Source organism: Caloenas nicobarica, chromosome 14 (genome assembly GCF_036013445.1).
Source record: "Caloenas nicobarica isolate bCalNic1 chromosome 14, bCalNic1.hap1, whole genome shotgun sequence".
Lineage (NCBI taxonomy): Eukaryota > Metazoa > Chordata > Aves > Columbiformes > Columbidae > Caloenas > Caloenas nicobarica.
In genome coordinates this window covers 9,716,084-9,741,416 of record NC_088258.1, presented here as the reverse complement: position 1 = coordinate 9,741,416, position 25,333 = coordinate 9,716,084, and the positions used below count along the sequence as shown (strand labels likewise).

Below are 25,333 nucleotides of genomic sequence, written 5' to 3'. Positions count from 1 at the left end.
CCGCGCCTTTCCCGGCGCATCAAGATGGCGGCGGCGGGGGCGGCGCTGCTGGCGGCGCTGGTCGCGGCGCTGGTCGCGGCGCTGCTGTGGCGGCGTTGGGCGGCAGCGGCGGGCGGCGGGGGCCGGGTGTGCGTGGCGGTGCTGGGTGACCTGGGCCGGAGCCCGCGGATGCAGTACCACGCGCTGTCGCTGGCCCGGCACGGGCGCGCCGTCGCGCTGCTGGGCTACGTCCGTGAGTGAGGGCGGGCGGTTCCTTCCTCAGGGGACGGCCCGGTGGGAGCTGCGCTGAGGCGGCGGCTGGGCTGGGGTCGGGGTGGCGTGCGGGGGTCGCTCCTCTGACGGGCCTGTCCCCTCCGGCAGAGAGCAGGCCGCACGGCGACGTGCTGCGGAGCGGGAACATCCGGCTGGTGCCCGTGGCGGAGCTGCGGGGGCTGCGAGGTGGGTGCGGGCCGGCCCCGGCTCCCGGCCCCGGCTCCCGGCCCCGCCCGGCGGCCTCGGCCCGGGGGAGCGAGTGGCCGGGCCGGGGTGCGGAGCGTGGCTGTGGCGGGTGCTTGTGTTCGGGGGGAGAAGGGGAACGAGGTGTATGTGGGAAAATAAACCACCCGAGGGGGGTTTGGGGCTCGCTGCTGCGGGGAGTGCGGTCTGCAAAGGCCGCTCGTCCTTGGGCCTCCCTACCTGCTCTAAACGCTTGCCCCTGATGTATTGGAGCTCATTAATGCAGCTCTGATGCTGGCTGAAACAGGGACTTCTTTTTTGTTTTAACCTTGTGTGGTTTTTTTTAATTGATCCATATCCTGGTTACTTTCTATACAAAATAAGAATTTATAGCGACTGCAAGATGTTTGTCTAAAACCAGGTTTGTATTTTTACAGCATACCATTATTTTAAAACTGTCTCTGCAGAGATGGCTGGTTCTGTACGGGGTGCACGTTTCTGGAGAGCCATAATATTCTTACCGAGTTTTCTGTTGTTTTACAGTTGGCCCAAAGGTTTTCCAGTATGTCATAAAAGTTATTGTGCAGGCAATACAATTACTGTACACAATGCTAAAGATAGATCAGCCATCCTATATTCTTCTTCAGGTATGTTTTGTTTTGGGACTAATTTTAATAAAAAGAAATAGTACTACATTACAGGCCATGTTCAGCAGTCTCAGACATTGTTCTGATTATTTGAGAGCCAAAACTGGCCTAGTTAATGGTGTAAACCTATATCAAACTATTTATTTGGCTCTAAACTTTGATTTTTCTGCGAACAACTTGTGTTTGTTCTTCCTGTTAATTGTTGAGCTTTCCAACCTCATTGGCTTGGAGTAGTGAAGAATAAATCTTAACGGAAATGTTTTTGTGTTTGTTAGAGGGGAATTTTCATCCTCGTCCAACAATAAAATTTGTAGTGCATACCAGTCTTTATAGGAGAAACTGGCAGTTTTATAGTCGGTGAATACAAAATTGTCTCTGTTCATTAAGAGCCTTTAAAAGGACATAATTTCAATAATTTGATTTTATTTTTCTGGTAGTTGCTTAGCATTTGTCACTTTACCACAGTCTTATGTTGTTTTTTATTTGTTTTATTTATGAAACAGAATCCTCCAGGCTTACCTAGTATAGCCGTTGCTTGGGTCGCATGTCTTTTCTGGAGAAGCAAACTGATAATTGATTGGCACAACTATGGGTACACTATAATGAGTCTGAGTCATGGAAGAAATCATCCGCTAGTACAAATTGCAAAATGGTTTGTACAGTAATTTCTTCTCCTCTTTATAAACTATGTACCTCTGTAGAATTTGGAAGAATGGAAACCAGTGGGGAGAATATAATTAGCGAAGGGCTGTTTCTGTGAAGGATTTCTGTATTGTGCTGTGTTAAAGCCTTTCTGTTTCAGAGAGAACGTTCTGTAAAATGCATTTGTTAAACACATAAGAAGGCGATTGATGAAGTAGGCAGGCTGCTTTTATGCGCATATGCAAACTTTGACCTTGTTATTAGAATTCTTTTATGTGTACTGGGTTGTTTTATTCCCGAGTGCTGCTTTACACTCCAGCTCATCTTTAAAGCTCTGTTTCTTGGTCAATCTAATTGGTTACATGTACATAAAGGCTTTAAAGGCTTTCGAGTGTGGTGTTCTTGGATCTTAGAGGATAAGGGAATCATGCTGTATTCCTTCTCATAAACTGATACTGCTTCAGTGCAATTGAATTTCAGTTACTGGGAGCAGTTGGGTTTCTTTTGGTTTTGTTTGGCTTTTAATTAGCATTGGCACTGCTGGCAGTTATTGTTTGTTTAATGCAATTGCCTGCCTGTGATTTCAAACTAAGATTTAGTTTTTTTCAGGTATGAAAAACTTTTTGGGCGTTTGTCAGACTACAACTTGTGTGTCACTAACGCAATGAAAGAAGATCTATGGGTGAATTGCAACATAAAGTAAGTCAAATACCTATAACAAATTACTATGTGCATATGTGAAATAAAAGAATATTGTAGCGAATGAGGCACGGACTCTTTTTTAGGTGCAAAGAGACATTTGTTACAAATGCAGGCTTGCATGTATACTTGCTATGATGCTTGCTCAAACATTTGCTGATTTGCCAAGTTAGTCATTACAGAAGCGATATATTTTGTGTTCCCACCAAAGTTGCTGCCATAAAAGCATTTTTTGGTCAATCACAAGCTACTCCCCTGGCCTTGATATATCAGTTAGTATACAGTCCTTTCTTCTTGTATTTTTCCACCAGTGCTTGTTCTCACGCTGTCGACTCTTGTAGTTTCTCACAGGCCCGATGTCAGAATACTGCCACAGAATATAGCCCCGGTGATTCTGGATTCAGAGGAATCTTGCAAAAGCAACTTTCCCGAGGCCTTTCATTACAAAACTGAACTAATGCGTTTCAGGGGTAATGAGCTAGTAGAGTGTGGGCATACAAGAATCTTCATTACCCTTCAAAATTATCACCCTGTTGACTAGAAGGTGGCAGTCCAGGTGTTACTATGGAATCGGAATGAGGCAGAGATCACTGGGTTCATTAATAACTAGTCTGCCCTGCAAATTTTTCATTTGCAATCAGAGGGCTTTAAGATCAAAGTTGCCCAGGAAAGGTTATGAAGTTTAAAGATCAGGACAATTATGTCTGCAGATTTTATGGTTGCATTACACCCCTTGAATATGCACACAGGAAAGGGGTCCTTTGTTACAGGATTGATGTGTCCACCTTGGTGTATTCCAACAAACTTCAGGAATACAGAAAGTTGTAAGCGTCAAAAAAATCATTATTGTGCTGTATTAATTAACTATGTTCTGCATTACATCATTGTAGCATGTCACTGTACCACGTGTGTTTTATTACATCTGTGTTATATTTGACTTGTTTATTTCATTACAGGGCAGTAACGCTGTATGACAAGCCAGCTTCTTATTTTAAGGAAACACCATTAGAAATTCAACATCAATTGTACATGAAACTTGCCAAAGACTATGAGCCTTTTAAACCACGGTATGTTTAAGTAAAGCACACAGTTACAGTCCTTAGCTGAATAACATAAAGTTATTGCACTTAGTTACCAGAAATATTTTTGTATGGTGTCACAAGTTACTGAACATCAGCAGGTGGAGTGGTCTCTGCACTTTCAGCTGACAGTGTGCAAGTTAGCTTAATTGTCACTAGGAGAGGCCATGAGTGAAATAATTGAACTGTGATAACACAATGCTTGGTGTGTGAAATAATTAGGAGTGTTTTATTTTTAAAGAAGTTGGCATAAGTACTCAGGGAATCTGTAATATAATATCTATGGGCTGGAACTCAGCAGTTGTCAGTTCCCACTGAACTCGATGACAAGTGGTTGGATGCTTCATTAATAGCAGCCCTTCCCATCGCTTACTGTGGAGGGTTTTCAGGATCTTGATCTAAGTGCTAAACGTTCCTCTCTGGCTATGTGCAGGATATCTCCTATAGTAGGCCGCTTTAACAGGGTGTTATTTTATCAGCCTAATGCTTCGAAAAGAAGTGAAAGCCATGGTGTATAGAAGGTTTGAGTTTTTTTAAATGCCCGCCATACAATTGTAGGTTCTGAGTTTAATTGCATAAATGTACTGTTGGCCTCCATCTTGTTTGAGACAGAGCTGGAAAGAGAGGCTACTTTCTCTATTCATTAAGGAAAAAACTTTGTTAGAAAGTGGAAGAGCTGTCTCACTATGATCGAGTATCTCTGCAACTCAGAAACAAAGTGTTTGGAAATTCGTGCAGGTTAAGCATAGTATTTCCTTCTGTGATTGTTGGCAGTGTCTGTGTAGTCCCTACTCAGAAAATTCTGTTTCCGTAGTACAGAGTCTCTCAGTTTGAATTCTGAGACATCTGCCTTTACAGAAAAGGATGAAAAAAATGGACATGTGATAAAGACCAGAGGACGGCCAGCTCTTCTAATCAGCAGCACAAGCTGGACAGGTTTGGAAACAAATAGTTTTATTTTTAATATTTAACCACTGTTTAACGGAAGATAAAACAAGGACTGTTTATACTTCCTCACACTTGACACTTGCCATGCCATAGAGGCATGTTTACATCACCAGTGGCAAAGTTATTTCCCTTCATTTGTCTAGAAGAACATAAAGGCAAGTTGTGTATTATATACCTCAGTGGTTAAAAAGAGATGATTTTTAAAGTGGTATTTTAATAATAGAGCCGCAGTCTAGAGGCTCAGCTTCAAGAATGATTGTAGAGATTTCCTGCTTCTTTTTTTAACTTTCATTCTAGACATACTATCTTGCATGGTGGTGTAAAATGGGTCAGTAAATTAAAATGTTTACTCCTTTATTTCTAATAATGTGTATGACATATTTTTTTCACTTTCTTTTCCTCTTTATGAAAAAGGGAACAGAAATGGAAACAAATCCATTGCCAGTAATCATAGGCAGACTTATCTAAACCTTTGAATTAACAGGACAAGTTCTATACTTCCGTAGCTTTAGAAAGTAGACATTTTTAACTTGATAGCTTTGAGGATGGGCAGTATTTGTGGCTTGTTTGTCTGCTGTGTTGTCAAAAAGGGAAGCACTGTATATGAGTATAGACTTTATTTATTAAAGTAGTTCCAGCAGATTTTTAATAGGAAAAGCATGTTCCATATTTAAATCATTTAGGTGAAAGTGAGGAAAATCTTGATTGATGTTATTTAAAGACAATAATTCATTATAAGTGATAGAAATGTGAATGTCGCTAATAAAGCCTTCTCTTTCAGAGGATGAAGACTTCTCACTCCTTTTGAAAGCTTTAGAAGGTAGGTATGAAGGAATTCATCTCACCTATTCAAAGGAAAATAGTTGTTTTCTGGACAGTTACGAAGGGTTTTGCTAAGGAACAATGCTTCTGTATGTAGTGAAAATGCAGGTGTATTTGATTAATTAGCAGTCGTTTAAGAGGAGGAGTTGAAATACAGAAGTGCAACATCTGGATTCAATTAGAGTAGTTGTCAGGGAGAATTAAAATTGCAATTCACAAGCTAGTTAGAAATATATTTTCTAAGCTATTACATATACTCTCCATAGGCATCTGCTAATAAGAAAGAAGGGAAGATGTATGGTCTTAGTAGACTTTGCAGCTGCAGTTTCTGAATCGATGCATTGAAACAGCTGATATGGTGTAGTCAAACAAATGCTTCGTGAATAGTGCATTTTAAACAGACCGTAATTTATTTCTACAGAAGTTTGTCAATTTTAGCATTGCTAAATACTGTTTCACTAAGTATATGCTTGTGAAGAAATTACTTGGAGTAAGAAGCTAAACTATTACTACACTGTGACCATTCTTAAACCAGGCATCTGTGTATTTGTCAGCTCTAAACAGTTTTTTATCTTCTCCAGATTATGAGCAATATATCAATGAAGGAGTCAAGCTTCCATCTTTAGTATGTGTGATAACAGGTAATAGTTCATTTGCATTACAATTCTTTCAGTGCTAACACAGAAGACTTCATTTTTACTTTTCTATGCTGACTCTTGTGTTGATGGTGCAGAGAGAGGAGGGACTGTTATCTTTATGTCTGATTAAAAGAGTAGTGCTTTATAGTTGAACTGATACAGCCATGTAATCAGGGCACATCTTTAACAAGGAGAAGCTCTCAGTCTGCCTACCTAGGACAGCTGTGCATTACTCCATGTTCAGGAGAATTTAAGCTCAACATTGAGATACTGCAGTAAAAGAAACTTAATATGATGTTTGGAGTGTTAAGCAGAAAGGTTTTTATTTAGTCCTGGAAAAGCGGACGTACTTATCAGTCAAGGTTTTGCCAAAAAGTTGTGTAGCCAGAATGAATGCTGTTTGCTTAACTTTCTCATTAAGAACAAAATAAAACTTACTGTGATTTTGAAGGGCCAGTTGTGCTGTTGAAATTTGTCATTAGTTATTTGGTTATCTTATGGCTGTATAGAAAATGCAGGTCAGGAATGGGGGATATCAGTGACAAGCTTTTCTGAATATTGAGTAAACAAGTCTAGGTTCATGCTGCTTTCAAGGGTACTTAGTCTTTTATGTGTCTTTTTTTGAGGTACCTGATACAACAGGAGTTTGTCAGCCATACAGTAAGATGCACAGACCACACTATTTTCCATCATGTTGACAAAAAAGACTATTATCTATATTTTTTTTCTGTTTTAAACAGGTAAAGGACCTCTAAAAGACTACTACAATGGGCTGATAAATAAACTGCACTTTAAACACATCCAGATCTGTACACCGTGGCTTGAAGCTGAGGATTACCCTCTTTTGCTGGGTAAATGATGGATTATGAAATAGGCTTGAGAATGTGTGGAAAAACAACTTAGGAAATTTGAAGGGAGCTGCTACAGATTTTTCCTGGAAGCTGGTAGAATATAGTAAGCAAATGAACTTGCTGGTTAGCAACAGTATACACACATACTATTTGTGGTTTTGACTCATGCCAGCAAAATTGCTACATTTCTCTAACTGCACTTTTTTAATGTTATCAGGAGAAGTAGGCATAGTATCTGTGTTGATATTTTTAGCTTGTTCTTTGTACTCTTCCTTCCCTCTAACTATGCTGAAATGCAGTGTGCTGATGCATATTCCAGGTTACTTTCAGGGTCACTTTAGTAAATGAAATCATAAAGTTCTTGGCTCAGCAAGCAAAAGTAGCTGAAATTCTAAATTAACGTGTCCTTGGAATAGTATTTCCTCAACATGTCCATTGTATTAGCATAAGTGTGAGTAAGCTTAATGAAGTACTAAAATACATATTCAGCTTGATCTACATTTTGCAGAGTTAGAACCCGCTGATTCATATGGCTGTAAAACACTGTGTTTATTCGGTACTTTTGAAGTACCTAATCTAATGTCTATAGAACCAGGCTGTAATTTCTCTTATTTTGAAATCCCTTGAATGGGAATAGGTCGCTAGCGAGCCACACAGCATGTCCCATCTGGGTTGTGATGGAGTTTTCCTGTGCACTTACCAATTCTTAGCAGATTAAAAGGCAGAAAGGCTGTTTTAAGATCTGTAAAATTTTAAAATTCCCTTTAATTTAATATCTGCTCACCTGGTATGTTTCTAAAGCCCGACTAATTTTAGTCACAAAATAAATCGGCTTTTTTTTTTTTTTTTTTTTTTTTTTCTCCTGAGTGCTTGAAATCGAGTCAGCCTGGATAGTGTTGAAGGTGGCTCTGTTTAGCTTGCATCACCCAAAGTAGAACATAAATAGAAAGGTTTGCAGTAGGGGACTAGAAGAGCTGCTTTCAGAGAATTCAGACTCTTGTCTGTTTTGTTTGTTCTTCAGGCTCAGCAGACCTGGGGGTGTGTCTCCATAAATCATCTAGTGGTTTGGATTTACCCATGAAGGTGGTAGATATGTTTGGCTGTTGTTTACCTGTATGTGCAATATATTTTGAATGGTAAGAGCTTGCTAATTCTGATAGGGTTTAAGTGGATGATATAAAACAATATTATTACAAAGCAAGAGTTTAACAGCTTCTGCATGTATCAAATGAGATTCCATTATTATGCCATAGCAACTTTAAAAAAAAATTTTTTAATTCAATAAGATAAATTAGAGATCTACAAACTTGGGAGTATTTAATGCAACCAGTTGCCTTAAAAACCTACCCTATAATCCTTTCTTTCCATATACTTTGTGTAAGAAAAGCTTCCTTCTGCATAAACATGTCCATTCTGTGAAGGGATGAGTGCGTGCATAGTCAACCATAAAATTTGCAGTTCTTTTTGGGAAACAGTAGCTTTTATAAATAAGATAGATTCTTTGTGAAGGTCTCAGGGACTGGATTATGGCCAGATTTTCCTTGTAGGTTAATTTTAAAGTAGCTCGTTGCCCTGATATTTGCTGTATGTCCAGATGCACAAAGACAGAATGAGGGCCCTTTTGTACCTTAGTGGTAGATTTAGATAGCCAACTTAAAAGGGAGAAACAATCTTTAAATGTAAACATTTGGAGGTGCCTTCATTCCGTTTTGTCAGGTATGAAGCTCATATCTAGACATCCAGGATCATGTTCCAGGTATCCTAGCATCGTCTCTTCAGATGTCACTCTGCAGCTTTTAAAATGTATTATATCCCTCTCACTGCTTTTTGTCTCACGTTTTCTTCTATGACTTGTTCACAGTTTACATGAACTTGTGAAACACAATGAAAATGGTCTGATATTCAGGGACTCAAATGAGCTTGCGGAACAACTAAAGGTAAAGGCTTGACTGATCTCTCTTTCCCACTAGCTGTATCCGCAAAGGTGCTACCATGTGAGCCACCTTTTCATATCTGACTATCATCTGTGTATTTTGCATTCTCGGAAGATATTGCTTTGCCTGGTCAATGTTATTGGCCTCATTTCTATTTGAATATTAATTTGAAGCTGGCAAGAACATTTAAAATGTTGTCATCGTTCGCTATTTACAGGGCCAGACCAAAGAGTACTCTCTTGCTGCAGCATTTGTAGTTAAGGGTTAATGTTGGGTAGGCTAGAATGAGCCTAAAATGTAACATGATGGTATTTTTCTGTGGTTTTCCTTTTTTAACTTACAGATGCTTTTCTTGGAATTTCCTACACTGGAAGGCAAACTTCACAACTTCAGAAAAAACCTCCGTGTGTCCAAGCAGCTGCGCTGGGATGAGAGTTGGGACCAGACTGTTCTTCCTTTGCTTGGGCAGAATAAATGACACTTTGTGACAAAAGCTAGTACATTCCTGGTGATACACCGATTTGATAAGTAGTGAATAAACACTTTGTTTTTTGTATAGTTGCAGTTTTTAACTACTTCATCTTGGGACAATTGTTTGGACACACCTTTTTGTTTACAATTTGAGCTGCTCATGTGAGTAGTAACAGTGTTGGAGGTGTGGCCGAGGTTCTTTGTGTGCCAGTGGTGTAAGTCTTGAGGAAAGAGGGTTCCTGCACTGATGAGCTCAAGCCTTGTGTGTGGACTGCCTGTCCTTTCTTATTGCTTGGGATGAATCTTTAGGAAGTGGGAGGGAGGTTTGGTTACTTTAGAGACTTGGCCAAAATCAAACACCTGTGCTGCTTAAAGGTCAGGTTTTGGTGAACATACTTAAATACGTATATCAACTATTGCTAGGCACTTTAGTAGGTGAATTGGGTATCTTTTCTTGCAAAAGGGAGATGCCTTTTATTTGAATTGTTTTATATGAGCAGAAGGTGGTTGTTTTGGTTTGGTTTTTTGATTTTATTAAGACAGAACCATTTAGTTTCAAAGTTGTTTTCCTTTTTACAATGTGTGCAAGAATATGAAAGTACAGCCACTGGTATGTGACAGCTTTATTGAACACTTAAAGGAAAATACACCTTTCAGTGAGTGTTGTCCTTGTACACTGAAGTGAATGTGCCCATTTACCTTGAGAAAGAACATAAAATTTAGCTCTTTTTGAACAGATGAATAGAAAAGGAAAAAATAAAACCAAACCAGATTATTAAAGTATGTATAACTTCATAAAAAGGCACTTCACTTTCTGAGTGCTCATTCAGGTATACCCTTAATCTTTTTTTTTTGTTATTGTTGCTATCAGTATTCATTTGCAGACCTACTGCTTACAAGATGCTTTTTATCACCTTTTAGATTCTTTATAAAATAGACATCAGTCATTTAAGGGATAAATGTGCTTGGTTTTATAATGAGGTTACTGCTTGTGTTGAGCTGCTTCAGAGTTCCTAGGTCAGTGGTGGTTTCTGCGCCAGCATTTTTAAACCCCCTTACTGAGTAATTGTTTAATCTCTGCTTTTGTCAAGCTGGACAGCCCTTTGTTAATCTTGCCTTTCCCTTTCCCCACCGTGGTTACATTAGACACTCTTTTCTTTTGAGAAAAGATTGACAGTGATTTGGTTCCGCTGCTGTGAAGGTGAAAAGGATCCAAGTTCCTTACTGCAGGGGTTTGGCAATTTCATTAGATTATTGGCTGAAGAATGATCCATGAAGATTTATTAGCTGATTTTATTTTATTTTTGTGTGTGTGTGTGTTTTCATGCAAAATTCTCTCTGGTGGTATGGCCATTCCCCTTTAGCCATTGATATGCACATGGAAGTGAATTAGGCACTTCTCTAAATAAACAGTAATGCCAAAAGGTTTAGAGAGGTTTCATCTTCCTGTAATAAAAATGTTAGATCCAAAATTCTAAACCAAACCATAGGGGCTTACTTCTATATATCCAACTTAATACTAGCAGTCCTGGCCTCCTTCAACTGGAAGCACAAGGTGATTCTTAAAATTACTTATCGTCTATTACTACAGAAAGAGGAAGCTGAAGCATTCGTTCATTTTCTTTTAAGTAGCTTTAAAAACAAGGTACAGAAAAGGAAGTAAAAAGAGGAGAAAGAGCAAAACATTTAATTTTTTTTTTTTCTGCTTCAGGACCAATACTGTCCAACAGGAAAACGATTAATGGATAATGGAAGGTTTCAGAGAAGATGAGATAAGTCTTCCTCCTTGCAGTATACTTAGAGCATTGCTGAGTACAATTCTCTTTGTCTTTTCTGGCCAGTCTGAGAGGATGGCATCCTGATAGCCAGGTGTGAAAATAAGTCTGTGTGCGAGAGAAATGTAAATCAAATGCTGATTTTTGCCATTACTGCAGAATCAAGATACACCTTGTTTACAGCAGCACCTATTACCTTCTCTTACAGCATCATGTAAGCTTGTGATACTACTGTAGTCACTGTAGGTATTATTAATTTTTAAGATGACACATACTGCAAGTATACAAGGATATAAAGACAAGTGAAAAAGTAGACAACGATTATGGCTAGTTTTACTGTTAAAAATATTTATTACTATGAAACATTGTTTTGCTCCCTTGTCTGTGAGAGATAATCATCCTGTGATCCTGCAAATGTGCCTCTTATTTGCAAAGCAAAGTTGAAAAAAAAAAAAAATACAGTTCCATTCTGTTGTCTTCTATAGAATCAAAATGCAGTACAGCTAGGGGTTTTTTTGGCTGTTGCTTGAGGTTCACAGATACTTTTCAGGGGCAGCAGCTTGCATACCTGCTGACAATTACAGGAAGAAGCGGAACTCACTTTGACAACAGTCCATGCATATAGTTGTATCCTCACTTCCTCTCATGTACGTTTCTAAATTCAAGATAATCTTGTTGCAAAGACAAGATAGCCCTTGGTCTGAAAATCCTAATTATGTCAGTCGCCAAGTCTATATAAATAGTTGTAGAATAGTTATATTTGGCTGCACATCATAGAGAAAAATACTGTTGCTGGGTGCTGGAATAATCTGCCATCTGATGCCAACTTTATCTGTAAAGAGAAACACCGAGAATCATGATTCTGCTTAATAAAATGAAAACCCAAAGTTGTGTGTCAAATTCTATAAGAAGAGATCTTAAGCGTGGTGTTAAAGCAAGCTAGGGGCAAATGCTTATGAGTATGTATTTTTAAGCCTCAAAGAATACTTGAGATATAGAATTTAAGCTGCATCTCAAATGTTACCACTGTGACAGTGCAGCACAGATGGTCTTCCTCCTTTAAGCTTAACCCTTTTTAGTTTCCTATTGCCACCACACTTGCATTTCATTTCAAGTCGGCACTAACAAAGTGAGGTGTGATAGACAGGATGTAGCAAAAAGCGAAGTTAGAATCTGATCAAATCCACGTGAAAAAGTTACTGCTCCTGTTCATCTCTACTACAGATTAAGTAGTGGGGAAAGAGGCCAAAACTATTGATAGACTTGATGAAAAAGGCACCTACCAAGTTCAGCCTGGAACAGGCAATAGGTGTCTGGGTTACGAATGGTGGAAGCGATGTAGACCTCAGGAGGTTTTCTGTCTCCTCTGGAAGCGGAGAGGTCTTGTAGCATAGCAATAAGGGCTAAAGTTATCTCTGGATCATATACCACATCTGCACAAAAAGGAAAACACTCAGTATTTATTGAGAACTGAGCAAAAAGCAGAATGAAAACTACAAAACAAAGATACAAAGATATTCATCTTGCAGGAGAATATGGTTTTTGTATTTAACGGTTAAAAATTCTTAGAAAATGCTGCTACTTTATGTGCTATATCAAGTTTCTCTCATCTCTAATACCAGTCCAAAATCACTAAAACTCAGCGCTCCTTTTTGTAAATAGATTGTCAGATATTGTATTTAAGCCCATCTTATGGCAGACAGCAAACTGCCACTGTATGCAAACTGTACGCAACTGCTGAATATCTGAAAAAGACAAAATGGTGAAATGAACTGGGAGAAGATCCATCATACACTTCCAGATATGGTAACTGAAGTGGGGTTGAGTCCTGCACAGAAATAACTTTGTGTTTGTCCCTCTAACTTGTGTATTCCTGCATGACAGCACCCAGTGAGACACAGATCAGAGGTGTAAATACCTGCTGCAATTATGATGTCAGGCTGAAGATCCAACAGTTGTTTTCCTGTAACTGAGCACCAGTCCAGTTCTGCAACAATTAGTTTTGGGTTTTGGTAATTTGTTGCTTCTGCCTCCTGGCCTCGGGTCTCTGTTTGGATATGCTGGGTAGTTTCAGGCTCCAAGACAAAGCCGTTCAAACAGATGTTTTCTGCCAGCTGTTTGAGAACGCCATGGTGGTAGTCACTAAATATGTACATTTTGGGGTTGCAGGTTTTACAGATTGCAATTCCAGTGAAGCCGATCCCACTTCCTAATTCCAAGACTGTCCTGGAGAGTAATGGAGTAAAACAAGTACTTACTAGGGCTCGAAATTGAGTTAGGAAATCAAAACATTCCAAGTATATCTAAAGGTAAAATCAGTTACAGATTTTTTCAATAATTTTTGAGTAAACCATCTACAATCTAATCTTTGTCTCAAAGAGCTGGTAAACACTGAAGATGCAATTGTAAGCATAAAATTAATTACTTGAAATACTGCTTTTGCATGTGATACAAAGCATTTCCACCTGGTTTTAGACTTCTGCAGCCTGGTTGTCTCCATCTGAACTGGCTGTCCAATTCTTTTAATAGTCCATGAAAAGGAACAGACACTTCAGTAGCATAGCTCCTTTCCTTGTGAGGTCAAGATTTTAAATTGGCTGAATCTTTCCTCAAAAGTGTTTGTTCCTCTTGACTGCTTATAAACAGAGTTGAGACAATGAAATTGGATGTGCACACCTGCGCATTGATCATCTGAAGAGAGGCGAGATGAATCCCATCACAAGGTGAAGTGCACTAGTTCAGTTACAGGCTCAACAGTGCTGAACGCTGAAACTTAACAGCCTGCTTTACAGAGCAGGTCAGACTGCATGGGGTAATGGTTTTGATCTTAAAACCTGTCTTAAAAGAACTATGAGCTCTGCTCCTGGATTGAAGTTTGACTGCTGCAGAACAGATGAGGGCAGCAGATATCCAGTAGCAAAAGGCCATAGCCATTTCCATTATTTTGGGGGTAAATATTGTATACTATTAAATTACAGGTGTGTAGCTCACAATATGAATAAAGATATCTTTTCCCATCTTTCATCTGTGCTGCTGCCATTACTTGTTACTAAAAACCGCAGAGGTCTCTATTGCCCATTCCGCGAGATGAAGAGCAGCGTCCCACGTGACGAGCCCCGTGGTTCCTCCAGAGATAATTGCCACGCTCTCAGACAGGGTAACACATTCTCCTGTGGGCTGCAGGACACACATGAGAATACAAGGATGGATCAGCACAGACAACAGGTTTTACACTTTACAATCCATATTAGTGCCTAGAAGCAGGCAGGAAACACTCCAGGTTTCTGGGAGGTTATTTTTAAAGCCAATTATTGCTTAGTTCAGATGATTACAAGTGATTTATAACGATGTGGTATTAGTTCTTACCAGTAAGTAGTTTTTGTAACAGCGAGTAGATTCTTTTTCATTTAAAATATCTGCTAGTGCATCATACAGTTCATCCAGTGGTTCAGCTGCTGTGGACTCGTGCTGTGTGACAGAGAACAGGAGAGTTTGGGGTATCAAATTGTTTGTCGTGAAACAGAAAACGTGCACACATTCTGTCCCATTTTAATAGATTGTTGGCCACAATGTTTTACACTGAATGCTGTTTTGGTGTTACATAACATAAAACTGGTATATTTTCAAGAAAAAAAAAAAAAAAGAGTTGCAAGCAACATGAAAAGTAGCCACTACCTTTTTGATGAGTTCAGTCAGAAAGTGTCTTCTGTACTTGGTGGAAGAGGGATATTTTACACACAGAGGGTGGAGAATGGTCTAAAACAAGAACAGTGATTGACACCAGTGACCAAGTGAAGATTTTATGAAAGGCACTGAGGGTCTCGAGAGAGGCCAGGGAGTCATTGAGTGGCTCCTTGTGTCATGAAATGCATTCAGCCTATAGCTAAAAGAAACGATGCTGAGCCAGAAAATGAAATTTTATGATTTCTCATCAGTGTGTTAGTTTGCAGATCTGTGGCAGAAAATGCATTTTTCACTTTTCAAAGAGCAAATAGCAAAACCGAGTGGAAAGAGAATCCCATTTGCTCCTCTTCTTTTGCTTTTCTCTTTCTTCTTTTTGGTTTTCTGCTGTATTTGCAAAGTTCAAGCACCGTACAGATTGGTGCCTTCCCACAGTGACTTGGGTCACCTCCCTTTGACCACTGGAGCACCAGACACAGAACCAGTGGGGCTGACTTGCTTGTGACGTTTAAAGACATTTGTGCTCAGGCACACAGCTCTTATTGTTGATGCTAAGAACAGCTAAATAACGGGAAGAGAAGGAAATTTGCTGTTCTGCTAGGCTCAATGAAAAACCGTGGCACCAGGTCACTGATCTTTCTATTTATGAGCAAAAACCAGCACAGGACAGCAATTGCTTGGGTCACAAGAGGTGGCAGCCCGGGGTACCGCGTGACAACGAGCTGTCCCCCCTTACCTTGTGCAGAATATCCACCAGCAGGGAGGAATCCAGTGAAGTCTGTAGGTTTTGCTCCAGTTCCTAAAACAGAATAAATACAGCTGCGTCTTCCCTGTCCCCTCCGGATGTCACCACCTGAGGCCGGCCCGCTCCTTCCCCTTCTTACCAGCCAGGGGAAGGAGCGGAGCTGCCGGGCCGCCAGGAAGCGGCGCTGGAAGCGGATCCCCAGCTCCGGCTCGGCCATGGCGGCCCCCGCAGGCCGCCAGTCCCCGGCCTCGCCTGATCGCCGTGCCGGGGCGGGGCCGCCGTGAGCCACGAACCCTCCGGCCTGAACGGGGCCTCGAACTCCCGACCCTCCGCTTAGAGGCTGATGCTCTCCCGGCCCGCAGGGGGCGCCACCCGGGACCCCCCACGTAGCCCCGGGCTCGGCCTGCACGTGGGACCACCTCGCCCCTTGATGACGCATCAATGTGCGCCCTGAGGACGTCACTGCCGTGCGCCGCGGCGAAGGACACAGCGCCCGCCCGCCGCGCAGAGCCGCGCCAGGCCGCACCGGGACCGGGGCCGCCATGAGCGGCTACAGCGAGGACGAGAAGCTGCGGCTGCAGCAGCTCCGCGTCCTGCGGCGCCGCTGGCTGCGGGACCAGGAGCTGAGTGAGCGGGAGCCCGTCCTGCCGCGGCGGCAGCTGGGGCCGGTGGCCGCGTTCTGGGAGCGGTTCCTGCAGCCCGGGGGGCTCTGGCGGCAACAGGTGAACGGGGGACAGGACACGGGCCTGGACCGCCGCCCCGGGCAGTCCCGGGCCTGACGCGTATCCCTGTGTCCCACAGGTGTTCAAGGCCTACCAGACCGCGGGGTTCGTCCTGGTGCGGGTCCTGGTCCCCGCCTGGGTCATCTGCTACTACCTGAAGTACCACGTCATGGTGCGTGCGGCCCCGGGGACACGGGCAGGGGGGTCGGGGGAGAGCGAGGGAGGTCTGGGCTGAACCCAGGAAGAAGCTCTGTCCTACAGGGGGTGATGGAACCAGCAGCCACTTCAGTGTGAACGTGTTGGTTAAGTGTCTGCTGCAGGTTCGTGTGACGTCCCATGGTCTGGTCAGCATTTGTTTTTCCTTGTTTGGGCGGCACAAATGTATTTTTGGTGATGTTTTGTGGTAGTGGCCAACTTTGACTGTGCTGCCTCCTGTGAGCTGGAAAGCTGTGTCTTAATTGTTGCTTTCCTGGAGGAAAGAATGAGAGAGCTGTGTCTGTTCAGCCTGGAGAAGAGAAGCTGAGAGGGGATCTTACTGATGCTTATAAATATCCCAAGGGTGGGTGTCAAGAGGATGGGATCAGACTCCTTTCAGTGGTGCCCAACAACAGGATGAGGGGCAGCAGGCACAGACTGAAACACAGAAGGTTCCATCTGAATTTGAGAAGAAACATCTTTACTTTGAGGGTAATGGAGCACTGGAACAGGCTGCCCAGAGGGATTGTGGAGTCTCCTCTGGAGACATTCAGAACCTGCCTGGACATGATCCTGTGCAAGATGCTTGAGGTGACTCTGCTTTAGCAGTGGGGTCGGACTGGATGATCTGCAGAAGTCCCTTCCAGCCCCAACTGTTCTGTGATTCTGTGTCCCTGGGGATGACCAGATTGCAGCTGCTTGTGTGGGGAAGGGCTGTAGCCAATGCACTGATGATGGGACAGACCTTCCACTTCTACAGTCTTGTCCTGCTTGGGAGGGATAATTGTTTTAGCCTTGGGTACTTCTTTAACTAGGGGAAAGTACCTGGCCTAATGAGCCTTGTACTCGGTAGAGCTCGTGTTCTGGAAGGACTGACATCCCTGTTTTGGAAATCCTTTATGCTTCATCTGGGTAACGCTCCTTTTTCCTCACCTCCTCCCTCTCTTCTCCCCCCTCCCTCTTTCAGAAAACGCCGCATGGTGTCGTTATGTCAAATCCACGGATATTCCCGGTAAGTCTATTAATACTTGTTTTATCTTCCAGCTTGGTTAAACAGGCAGAAAAGGGATGACCTGGGGAGAAGTGCAGGCTTGTGCAGTAGCTGTGCAGGGAGAATTTCTAGAAGGATGAGCTTGATCCTGTGGGCAGGCTGCCCCAGAGCAGCACAGTTACAGTATTTTTGAGCACTTTTCATCGTGTCCTTGGAGCACAGTCCTTGTTTCAGTGGTACCTCCCTCTGTAGCAGCAGACTTTTGAGTACCTGGTTGACAGCACTGCCCATCCTGGGCGGAAAACACAAGCGTTCCCTTCTGGGAACAGAAGCGTTAGTTACAGCACAGTAACAGCATCTTTGTGTTTAAAGCCTCTGCGAAAGCCTAATTATTAATGCATGGAATGACAGAGATGAGAAGTTCTGCTTCTCCTCACTGCCAGGAGCTGCCGTTGTCAGGAGTGGTGAGGAGTTCAGTGCTGAGCGTGTGTCGGTTCTGGCCGCACAAGCTTAGTCTCAGGCGTCCCCGAAGGTCCCCCATGCTCAGCCCTCCCCAGAGAGATGGAGCCGTGCCACAAAGCGGAGAGTGTCAGATTGTTTGGTTTTTACCCATTTTCAAACTGCTCTGAGATGTTACTCATTGCTTGGTGTCGCAAGTCAGTGGGCAGATATTCTCATATAAGTTTATCTTTGCTATTTTTGCCAGTTGCACATTTTTTCTTTGTGTATTATCTGCCCAATTGTGCTTTCTCTGAAATAAAAGAATGAAAAGTTCCATTGCTAACAACCACATAGCAATATACTGAAGGTCAAGCTGTGAGACTCTGACTTCAGCCTAATTACTCACTGGAGTTAGGTCAGCTCAGGAGGCCAAGGCAGCGCCCAAAGCTGTGACAAACAGCACTTGGGCATCGGATTGATTTTTGTGGGATGACGTAGCTCCTCGGGGGCTACAGGCCATGGGTTTGGAGACTCAGCTGTGCTGTGTTGAAGGTAGTTATACGGTGCTATAAGTCCAATAGACCTTTTTTTAAAACCAGATAGTCTCAAAATGTTTGGCTGCTGTTCTGTAGCTGAAAAGAAGGGGTAAAGCAAGTGTAGATTTCGGATGATTTGCCTGTGATGTAATTTCAGCAGCCTGGGAAATGTTGAGTGAATGAGAGTGTTCTGAGTGAGTTGTAGTAAGATATTATTTTTTGTCTGGAAGTGGGGATGGTTATAGCTGAATTGAAAGTCTGTGCTGTGTGAAGGGAGGGACTGGGTGCAGGAGGAAATGCTCACGATGCTCTCTCGTTCCTTCAGGGGGACAGGATTTTAGAGACAGGAGAAGTTATGCCACCCTTGCCAGAAGAACCCGGTGAGCACCACTGATGGCTAAAAGCTGATTTCTTCCTTCACCAAACAAAGTGAGAACTGCAGCTGCTTTATCTCTTCTATAAAAAAGTCTTTATCATGCATCGCCTCAGCCTTTCTGTCATTTACTTTCTCCTTAGTCCAATTTGTTCCAGTTGCTACTCGAATGGGAGTTTCTTTTGCCTTCATTGAGCGTTATTGCTGAGTCCTGGTGACCTCTGATGCTCCTTCCTCAACTTTTTATCTGACCTGACAAGACCTGGCAGCAGGATAGTCTGACAGCCTGACAGTCACAGGAGAGATGCTGTAGATCCCAGGGGATTGTGGATATACACACACACGGGTAGCAGAAGTGGCACTGCTGCCCCAAATCCTTTGTTCTTTACCCTTTAGCACTTCCTTCTCTGTCCTCAGCCCTTGTGAGCTGGAGTCTTCCTGCCCTCACTGGCCTCACGTACCTGGGGCACTGTGTACTGGGGAAGACTGAGCTCTTGATGAGCAGGGAGTTGGAGTTGATGATCCTTATGGATCCCTCCCATCTTGAGATACTTTATGATTCTAAATATTTTGGTGGCTCCTTTGGGGATAGAAATGGTTTAACCAGCAATCCAAAGGGTAACCTGAGGAATGCAAGGGAAAGGGCTGGGACAGAAGTCCCTCACGACCTCATGGAACCCTCATGGAACCATGTGTGACCAGTATAACCAGTGTTTGTGAGGTCAAGGTCACAAGCAGGAGCCACGCTGCTGTTCCTGGGGACAGCCAGGCCTCTCGTAACACGTCTGGTAGGAACTCGCACCAACAGGGCCATGGCCAACGCAGGGCTGAAAACTCTGATGCAGTCGAAGGAGATCAGGGAGGCCATGGACCCAATGTCAGGCACCCACGCTCAGCCCGCAGCCTCCAGGTGCATGCTGAGCCCTCAGGCCCTCGCCAAGCCCTCAGCTGCCTCTTTCCTCAGGTAAAAGGCAGCTCAGCATGGACTGGCAACTGGGAACAAAGTGGAGGAGCAGCTGTGGGCTGGGAGGAGGCAGGAGGATCCTGCTGGTCATTACTGGAAGGTTCTGGAGGGGGGCACTGGGTAAGCTCCAGGGTCCCTGGATGGGCTGCAGAGTCAGCAGGGGTGGTTGTGGGGCACCGGGGAAAGTAGACAGTCAAGGGGGAGACTGGGGAGTTGATGGGGGTATTGAGGATTATCAGTGGCAACAGGGGGCAGTGGGGTTAATGGAGGAGTTGTGAGGGCCACAGGGGGACCGAGACCTGTGTGTGCTTCCCATGGCCATGGGGGTCCCTGTCACCGCCTCCGCCTCACGGTGTGTCAGTGCCCCCAGTGTGGAGTTCCCCAGGAGCACTCCTTCCCCAAGCTGCTGCAACCTGAAGCGAACCTTTGGCTCCACCAACTTGCTGCTGCTCAGCCTGGATGATGCCGATGACACCGCAGAGGAGGAGGAGGAGGAAGCTTCCCCGGGCCCCTGCCTGCACTCGCTGTGCCCCAAGGATAACACTGAGCCCACCGCCCCGCCGGTGAGTGACTGCTGGGGTCCCCTGACACCCCCACCCCACTAATGAGAGACTGGTTGGAGCTCCCCACATCTCCAAGTATCTCCTGCACACTTGTGCAATGCTCTTGAGGAACTGGGGACTGTGACATCTCCTGAGGACACCCCACACCCAGGGCGGGTATCTGATACCCCCAGGCCTCCCAGATTCCCCCAAGGAAGCCCTAACACCTATTTTCGTCTAGTGAGAGCCCCTCCAGCACTACAGGGAATTTGTAGTATCCCCAGAGTTCTGCGGACATCCCCTAGAGCCACCCCGATGCCCCTGTCCCTACGATGTTGGGCCCAGATGGCTGTTCTGGGCCACAGACTCGGTCCCAGGTCTCAAGCACTGGTGTTGGTCAGGTTGTGGAGCCTGTACATGGGGCCTCGGGATCTCCTGGGCATTTTGGAGCAGATAACCCCCCCTGAGTAGAGGGAATGGATACCTCTCCTTAAACAGGGAGGGGTTTGACTGTCACCATCCTACCAAAAAAGACAATACAGGACACGGAACACATCCCAGCACGGTTACAGCCAGAGCATTCATCACCGCCACGTCCCCTGTCAGCCTGAAGAAGCTCGTGGCACCTGTTGAGCAGGAGGAGCACCCACTCGTTGTGAGACACCATATCGCTGACGCATGCTGGACCCGCGTGACGAGTGTCCCTCCGCAAATACAGCGTGGCTTTTCCCCTGGGGGCTCTGGGCCTCAGACCTCTCAAAATCTTTGCATCTTATTTCCCTCTTGTGCTGAATGTGGGTGATGTGTTATCTTGACAAGTCAAAACTCTTCTGGGTTTGTATGATATTGTTCCCTCAAATGTCTTGTTTTACACGCACACCCCTTACACGTATGTACACACAGGAGTAAGGGGGGTACACGCAGGTACATCTTTACATAACTTCCTTTTGAGATCCTTGCTAGCTAAAAAATATTAGAACCACTCTGATCAGTGATAGGTACACATATATAATATATATTTAGTCAAGAGTTAACATTTCTTTGCACTTCTCTTGTTGCAAAAAGCCTTCCAACAGCTCAAGGCCACATGGAGGAAGACCTCCTCCCAAATGGGTGATGGACCATATGCTCTGAGCTCTGACTTTCTGTTCAGCCCTTTGGGGAACCATCAGGACTTCGTTGTTCCTCAGGCTGCAAAGGAGAGGGTCGAGGGCAGATACCAGGAAAGAGCCACTTGCCAGTCCCAAACTGGGGCAAACTGGAGGCAGAGCAGGAGGTGAGGATGGAGGGAGGTGCTCATTAAAAGCTTGATGTCTTGGGAAACAAGGACTGGAGGATCCTTGGGTACTTGAACGCACCAGCTCTTCCTCTCACCTGCTGTACTTCAAGCAGGAGCTGCTGGTTCAGCACTGTCTATGAGAACTTGGCCAAGAAGCCACCCTGGGCATCCCCTAGTCCTTGTCAGCCCTGGCTGTGCCATCCTTCACGCCTGGCTCGCCAGGCCTGCTCCACGTCACCTCCCAATCCCTCCCATGCCCCAGGCTGTCCCTTCGTGTACCAGCTCCCAGTCAGTGCCAGGCGAGCTTGTTTTCCAGAGGAGGAGACACTGAGGATATGGAGCCACCTCAGCACCTGTGTCTGTGCTGATGCACGGTGGAACCCGTTAGGATCGATACGATACTTGCTTCTTGGGTATCGGCTGATCTCGACTGTGTAGGTCCATGGGGCCGGGCAGGCTGCGGCCTGTGGCACTGGGAGAACTGGCTGATGCTGTTGCAGAGCTGCTCTCCATCAGCTTTGAGAAGTTGTGGGGACTGGGAGAGAGCCTTCACAACTGGAGGAGTGCAAGTTTTGCACCATCGTCAAAAAAGGCTGAGGATGACCCAGGCAGCTACAGGCCAGCCAGTGTCACTGCAGTTCCCAAGAAAAAACATGGATGAGGCCCTTTAGAATGTGGCAGGTGGAGGAGATGGGGAACACTCGTTGTGGAGTTACAGTGCCTGCAAAATGTGATTGCTTTCTGCAATACAATGTGAGGTTTGATCAGGGCAGAGCGGGGGATGACATTTACCTTGCCTTCAGCAAGGCTTTCAGTGCTACTAAGGCATTCGTTTCTGGGAATGCAGTTCAGTGAAATATTGATGCCTCTGCTGCATTGGCTGAATGTTTGATTCTCTTTATAATCAATGATAGAAATAGGAACTTATCTGGAATAACTGGAACCCTCAGTCTTTCTCCATTGCTCACAGGTGAAGATGTGCTGGCTGGTACAATTTACATGCCTCAGTTTATACATCTAAAATGAAGTGATGTAAATCCCAGTTCGTGTGACTTCCTAACAGAACATGCTGGCATTCATCCACTGTTTGAAATCACTTTGTAACTGGGAAAATTTAGTTTTATACGTTTATTCTCTAAACATAGGGGGCCAAGCTGATAATGTAATTCCAGCCAGGAACTCCCCTGTCACATCAGAAGAGCTGGATGTCAAGCAGCTGGTTTTTTTGTGCTATGTAGATACGGTGTTGAAACCCATGCTGAGTGTGCAGTGACTCCTCTCTTCGCTCAGTGCTGTGCAGTCATACTTCTCATGTCTCAATTAATAACTATGTGCATAACAAAAGTGGCTTAATTCAGCTGCCCACAGATAAGCGTGCAGAGGCATTTCAGGTGCTTTGAAGATCCTTCCTTGTCTCCAACTACTACTTAGTAAGGTTGAATATATCAAGGATGAAAACATCCCATATGTCTTGTGTGATGTGTGGACATCCCGGACACCCTGTCTTGCTACAGCTGACGCTCTGTTGTTTAGATGGCGATGGGTCTCACTTGCAATAGCCACCATGGCATAGCCGGTAGTTTCTTACTCAGCCCAACTTCATCCTTTCCGCAGTGGATCCCAGCAGGTTTTGCCTTACACTGGGCAGGGGAGCCCCACTGCCCATTTTGGGTGCAGGGCCGTGTGCCGGGACACCTGCCCTGTGCTTTCTTCAGGTGCTGAGGGAGCACCCTGTGACTTCCCCAGTCCAGGAAATCCGCCCGTGGGTGAGGGCAGCAGGGGATGGCTCTTCCCCTGGTCCACCGTTGGAGAACAAAGGGAGAGCTGCTTCTGCAGCCTCTGGAAAAGATCTGTCTACAAATAAGTGCATCAGTATGACTAGCAGTTACATCTCACAGAGAGATGGACAGAAGCAAAAGCTATTCACTTGGCTTTTGGTTCCTGCATCGTCTTCACAGAAGACTGACGAGTCTGCCAAATGTGTTGCTACCACAACTCCCCCCAGCTGCCCACACAGAAAGGCTCAGGTCCCCTTGGGCAGGGTCCAACAGCCTAAAGATAACATTTCCCCCATTAAGCAGCTGTCCTTTTTCATTCAGCAACCATTAATCCCTCCTCCAAGTGCGGTGGCATGAACGATGCTGCTGTTGCTGGAACAATGACCATTTATTTCACATCTGCGTGTGCCGGATCGACTTGGCCGTTTTCACTTATGACTGCGGGAGGGGGAGCACCCCGAGCTCGGCAGGAGCTGCTCCTGCTCCACGTCTCAGTGGGGCGGGAGGGTTTGAAGCTGCTTCTTAAACAGGTGAGTCTGAACTCAAACTGGGGCGGGGGGACGACACGTAGAACTGAAGCTGGCAGGGGGAGCCGGCTCCACCTGCGGGCAGTGGTTCTTGGGCAGAGCTTTTGGGCGGCCACCGAGGCTGCCGCCCCCGAACAGCCGCGCTCCGCTGCCGCCTGGCTCCCCGCCCCCGCGGGCTGCGGGGTGGCTGCGCACCGCCGGGAGCGCCCGGCCGGCTCCCTGCCAGCTTCATGGGCCGGCTCCCTGCCAGCTTCATGTGCCGCCAGGTCATTACGAGCTGTAATTAGCCAGGGCTCGGCGGCTCCTTGCAAGGCGGCAGGGCAGGCGGGGCGGCCCGGCTCCGCTCAGCCCCGGGCTGCCATCGCTGCGCCGGGCGCGCCCGGGCTGTGATCCTGCGCCTGCCCCAGGCAGCGGATGGGAACCGCTCGCCCCGCGGCGCCGGGACACGCTCAGCGGCTCACGCAGCCTCAGAAGAAAAGGTGTTCTCGGTCCGGGAGCTCAGGACCATGCCCCGCGCCGTCCGCACCCGACGCACCGAGCGACCGGAGACCCGCGGAGCCTCCGCGCCCCCCGCTCCCGCCGGAGCCTCGGCGGCAAGCGCCGCCTTGGGCGCAGACCCCCCGGACAGAGGGGGCGCTCTTCCCCCGGCGGCGCGCAAAGCGCCCTGGGAGTTGTAGTCCTCGCCCTCAGCGCAGGGCCCCCGCTACCGGCCGCGCCTCGCCGCCGCCCTCCCCCGCTCCCGCCGGCTCCTCGCCCGCTGAGGGGGGACTCCGCGGCCGCCACCCGGCCCTGAATCACCGCTCCCGGCGCGCCCTGCTCCGCCACCGCCTTCCGCTTCCTCCGCGCAGCGCCCCTCGGGGCTTGTAGTCCCCCCGCGCTATTCACGACGGCCTCTGCGCTGTTTCCGCGCCGTAGCGCCCGGAGGCCGGGATGGGGCGCTACGCCACGGCGGCGGCGTAAGGGCGGGCTCGGGGACTCCGGGGCAGGCCGGGCCGGCGGCGGAGCGGGAGGAAGGCGCCGGCGGAGCGGCCGGGAGCCGCGGCGGCGGGAGGGAGGGAGGGAGGGAGTGGAAGTTGTTCTGCCCGGGGGAAAGTGCGGGGCCGAGGTGGGGACTCGAGCAGCAGCGCGGCCGCCTCCATCCCCAGGTAAGCGGCAGCGGGGGGCGGTGGGGGCCTCCGGGGGCGCGGGGGAGGCGGGGACGGGCCTCCCGCTGCAGCCCCGCGGGCCGCGGCTCCCGCCAGCGCTGCCGGGCTGGTGCCCTCTCGGCCGGAGCCTCCGTCTGGGCCCGGGCCGCCCCGCACCACCTGTTGCCGGTGGGCCCGAGCCCGGCTGGGCGGGGGGGCGGTGGGAGCCGGGCCTGGGCACCCGCGAGGGGACCCGGTGTCGGGGTCCTGCTGCTGGGGGGAGCCGAGAACCCCGCCTCGGGGCTCTGCGGCTGTTGGGGTGCCCTCCCGGGTTGGGAGGTGACCCGGGGGCTGCGGCTGCCCTGCTCAGACCTCAGCCCGGCCGCACGCCACGGCGGGGCTTTCATGGACTTGGGGGGCGTGCAGCAGCCGTGGGGAGACGGCGGAGGCTCTGTCAGCCCCCACGCTGCGATGCAGGACCCGCCGGCACCGAG

At 46.6% G+C, this 25,333-nt stretch overlaps 4 protein-coding genes across 7 annotated transcripts in view; 3 read left to right on the top strand and 1 right to left on the bottom strand.

The window, feature by feature from the left end:
* Positions 1–24: 24 nt before the first annotated feature.
* Positions 25–11,861, top strand: ALG1 (ALG1 chitobiosyldiphosphodolichol beta-mannosyltransferase). 3 transcript variants are annotated; one of them, XM_065644981.1, is made up of 13 exons: positions 25–232; positions 361–438; positions 979–1,082; positions 1,586–1,734; positions 2,334–2,423; positions 3,380–3,490; positions 4,317–4,438; positions 5,232–5,270; positions 5,854–5,913; positions 6,651–6,761; positions 7,783–7,897; positions 8,623–8,698; positions 9,039–11,861. In XM_065644981.1, exons 1-13 carry the CDS (start codon positions 25–27, stop codon positions 9,171–9,173), a joined length of 1,398 nt encoding a protein of 465 aa, XP_065501053.1. In that variant the 3' UTR covers positions 9,174–11,861. The 3 variants fall into 3 exon arrangements, with proteins under 3 accessions (XP_065501053.1, XP_065501055.1, XP_065501054.1); XM_065644983.1 differs by lacking the exon at positions 9,039–11,861 and having other exon boundaries at positions 7,783–7,844; XM_065644982.1 differs by lacking the exon at positions 361–438 and having other exon boundaries at positions 100–232.
* On the bottom strand, positions 11,270–15,786 carry EEF2KMT (eukaryotic elongation factor 2 lysine methyltransferase). Its single transcript, XM_065644984.1, has 8 exons — positions 15,507–15,786; positions 15,359–15,421; positions 14,617–14,697; positions 14,308–14,409; positions 13,985–14,118; positions 12,860–13,167; positions 12,225–12,374; positions 11,270–11,773 (listed from the first exon to the last, which is right to left on the bottom strand). The coding sequence occupies exons 1-8, from the start codon at positions 15,582–15,584 to the stop codon at positions 11,673–11,675; spliced, it is 1,017 nt and encodes a 338-aa protein (XP_065501056.1). The 5' UTR covers positions 15,585–15,786; the 3' UTR covers positions 11,270–11,672.
* A 38-nt stretch (positions 15,787–15,824) lies between these two features.
* On the top strand, positions 15,825–18,730 carry NDUFB6 (NADH:ubiquinone oxidoreductase subunit B6). Its single transcript, XM_065644885.1, has 4 exons — positions 15,825–16,089; positions 16,169–16,261; positions 17,252–17,296; positions 18,578–18,730. Exons 1-4 carry the CDS (start codon positions 15,910–15,912, stop codon positions 18,644–18,646), a joined length of 387 nt encoding a protein of 128 aa, XP_065500957.1. The 5' UTR covers positions 15,825–15,909; the 3' UTR covers positions 18,647–18,730.
* A 6,053-nt stretch (positions 18,731–24,783) lies between these two features.
* CAPN15 (calpain 15) overlaps positions 24,784–25,333 on the top strand; it is a 57,411-nt gene continuing 56,861 nt past the window's right edge. For both annotated transcript variants that reach the window (XM_065644696.1, XM_065644695.1), the window contains exon 1: positions 24,784–24,860. The gene's annotated coding sequence lies outside the window, so the exon portion shown is untranslated. The remainder of the gene's footprint in view (positions 24,861–25,333) is intronic.

Coding starts and splice junctions, on each gene's coding strand:
- NDUFB6 (XM_065644885.1), top strand. CDS start 15,910: ATGAGCGGCTACAGCGAGGACGAGAAGCTGCGGCTGCAGCAGCTCCGC. Junction 16,090..16,168: donor GGGGGCTCTGGCGGCAACAG/GTGAACGGGGGA, acceptor TGTGTCCCACAG/GTGTTCAAGGCCTACCAGAC. Junction 16,262..17,251: donor ACCTGAAGTACCACGTCATG/GTGCGTGCGGCC, acceptor TCCCTCTTTCAG/AAAACGCCGCATGGTGTCGT.
- EEF2KMT (XM_065644984.1), bottom strand. CDS start 15,584: ATGGCCGAGCCGGAGCTGGGGATCCGCTTCCAGCGCCGCTTCCTGGCG. Junction 14,410..14,616: donor TGACTGAACTCATCAAAAAG/GTAGTGGCTACT, acceptor TCTGTCACACAG/CACGAGTCCACAGCAGCTGA. Junction 11,774..12,224: donor CCTGTTCCAGGCTGAACTTG/GTAGGTGCCTTT, acceptor TTCTCTTTACAG/ATAAAGTTGGCATCAGATGG.
- ALG1 (XM_065644981.1), top strand. CDS start 25: ATGGCGGCGGCGGGGGCGGCGCTGCTGGCGGCGCTGGTCGCGGCGCTG. Junction 1,083..1,585: donor CATCCTATATTCTTCTTCAG/GTATGTTTTGTT, acceptor TTTATGAAACAG/AATCCTCCAGGCTTACCTAG. Junction 3,491..4,316: donor TATGAGCCTTTTAAACCACG/GTATGTTTAAGT, acceptor CTGTTTCCGTAG/TACAGAGTCTCTCAGTTTGA.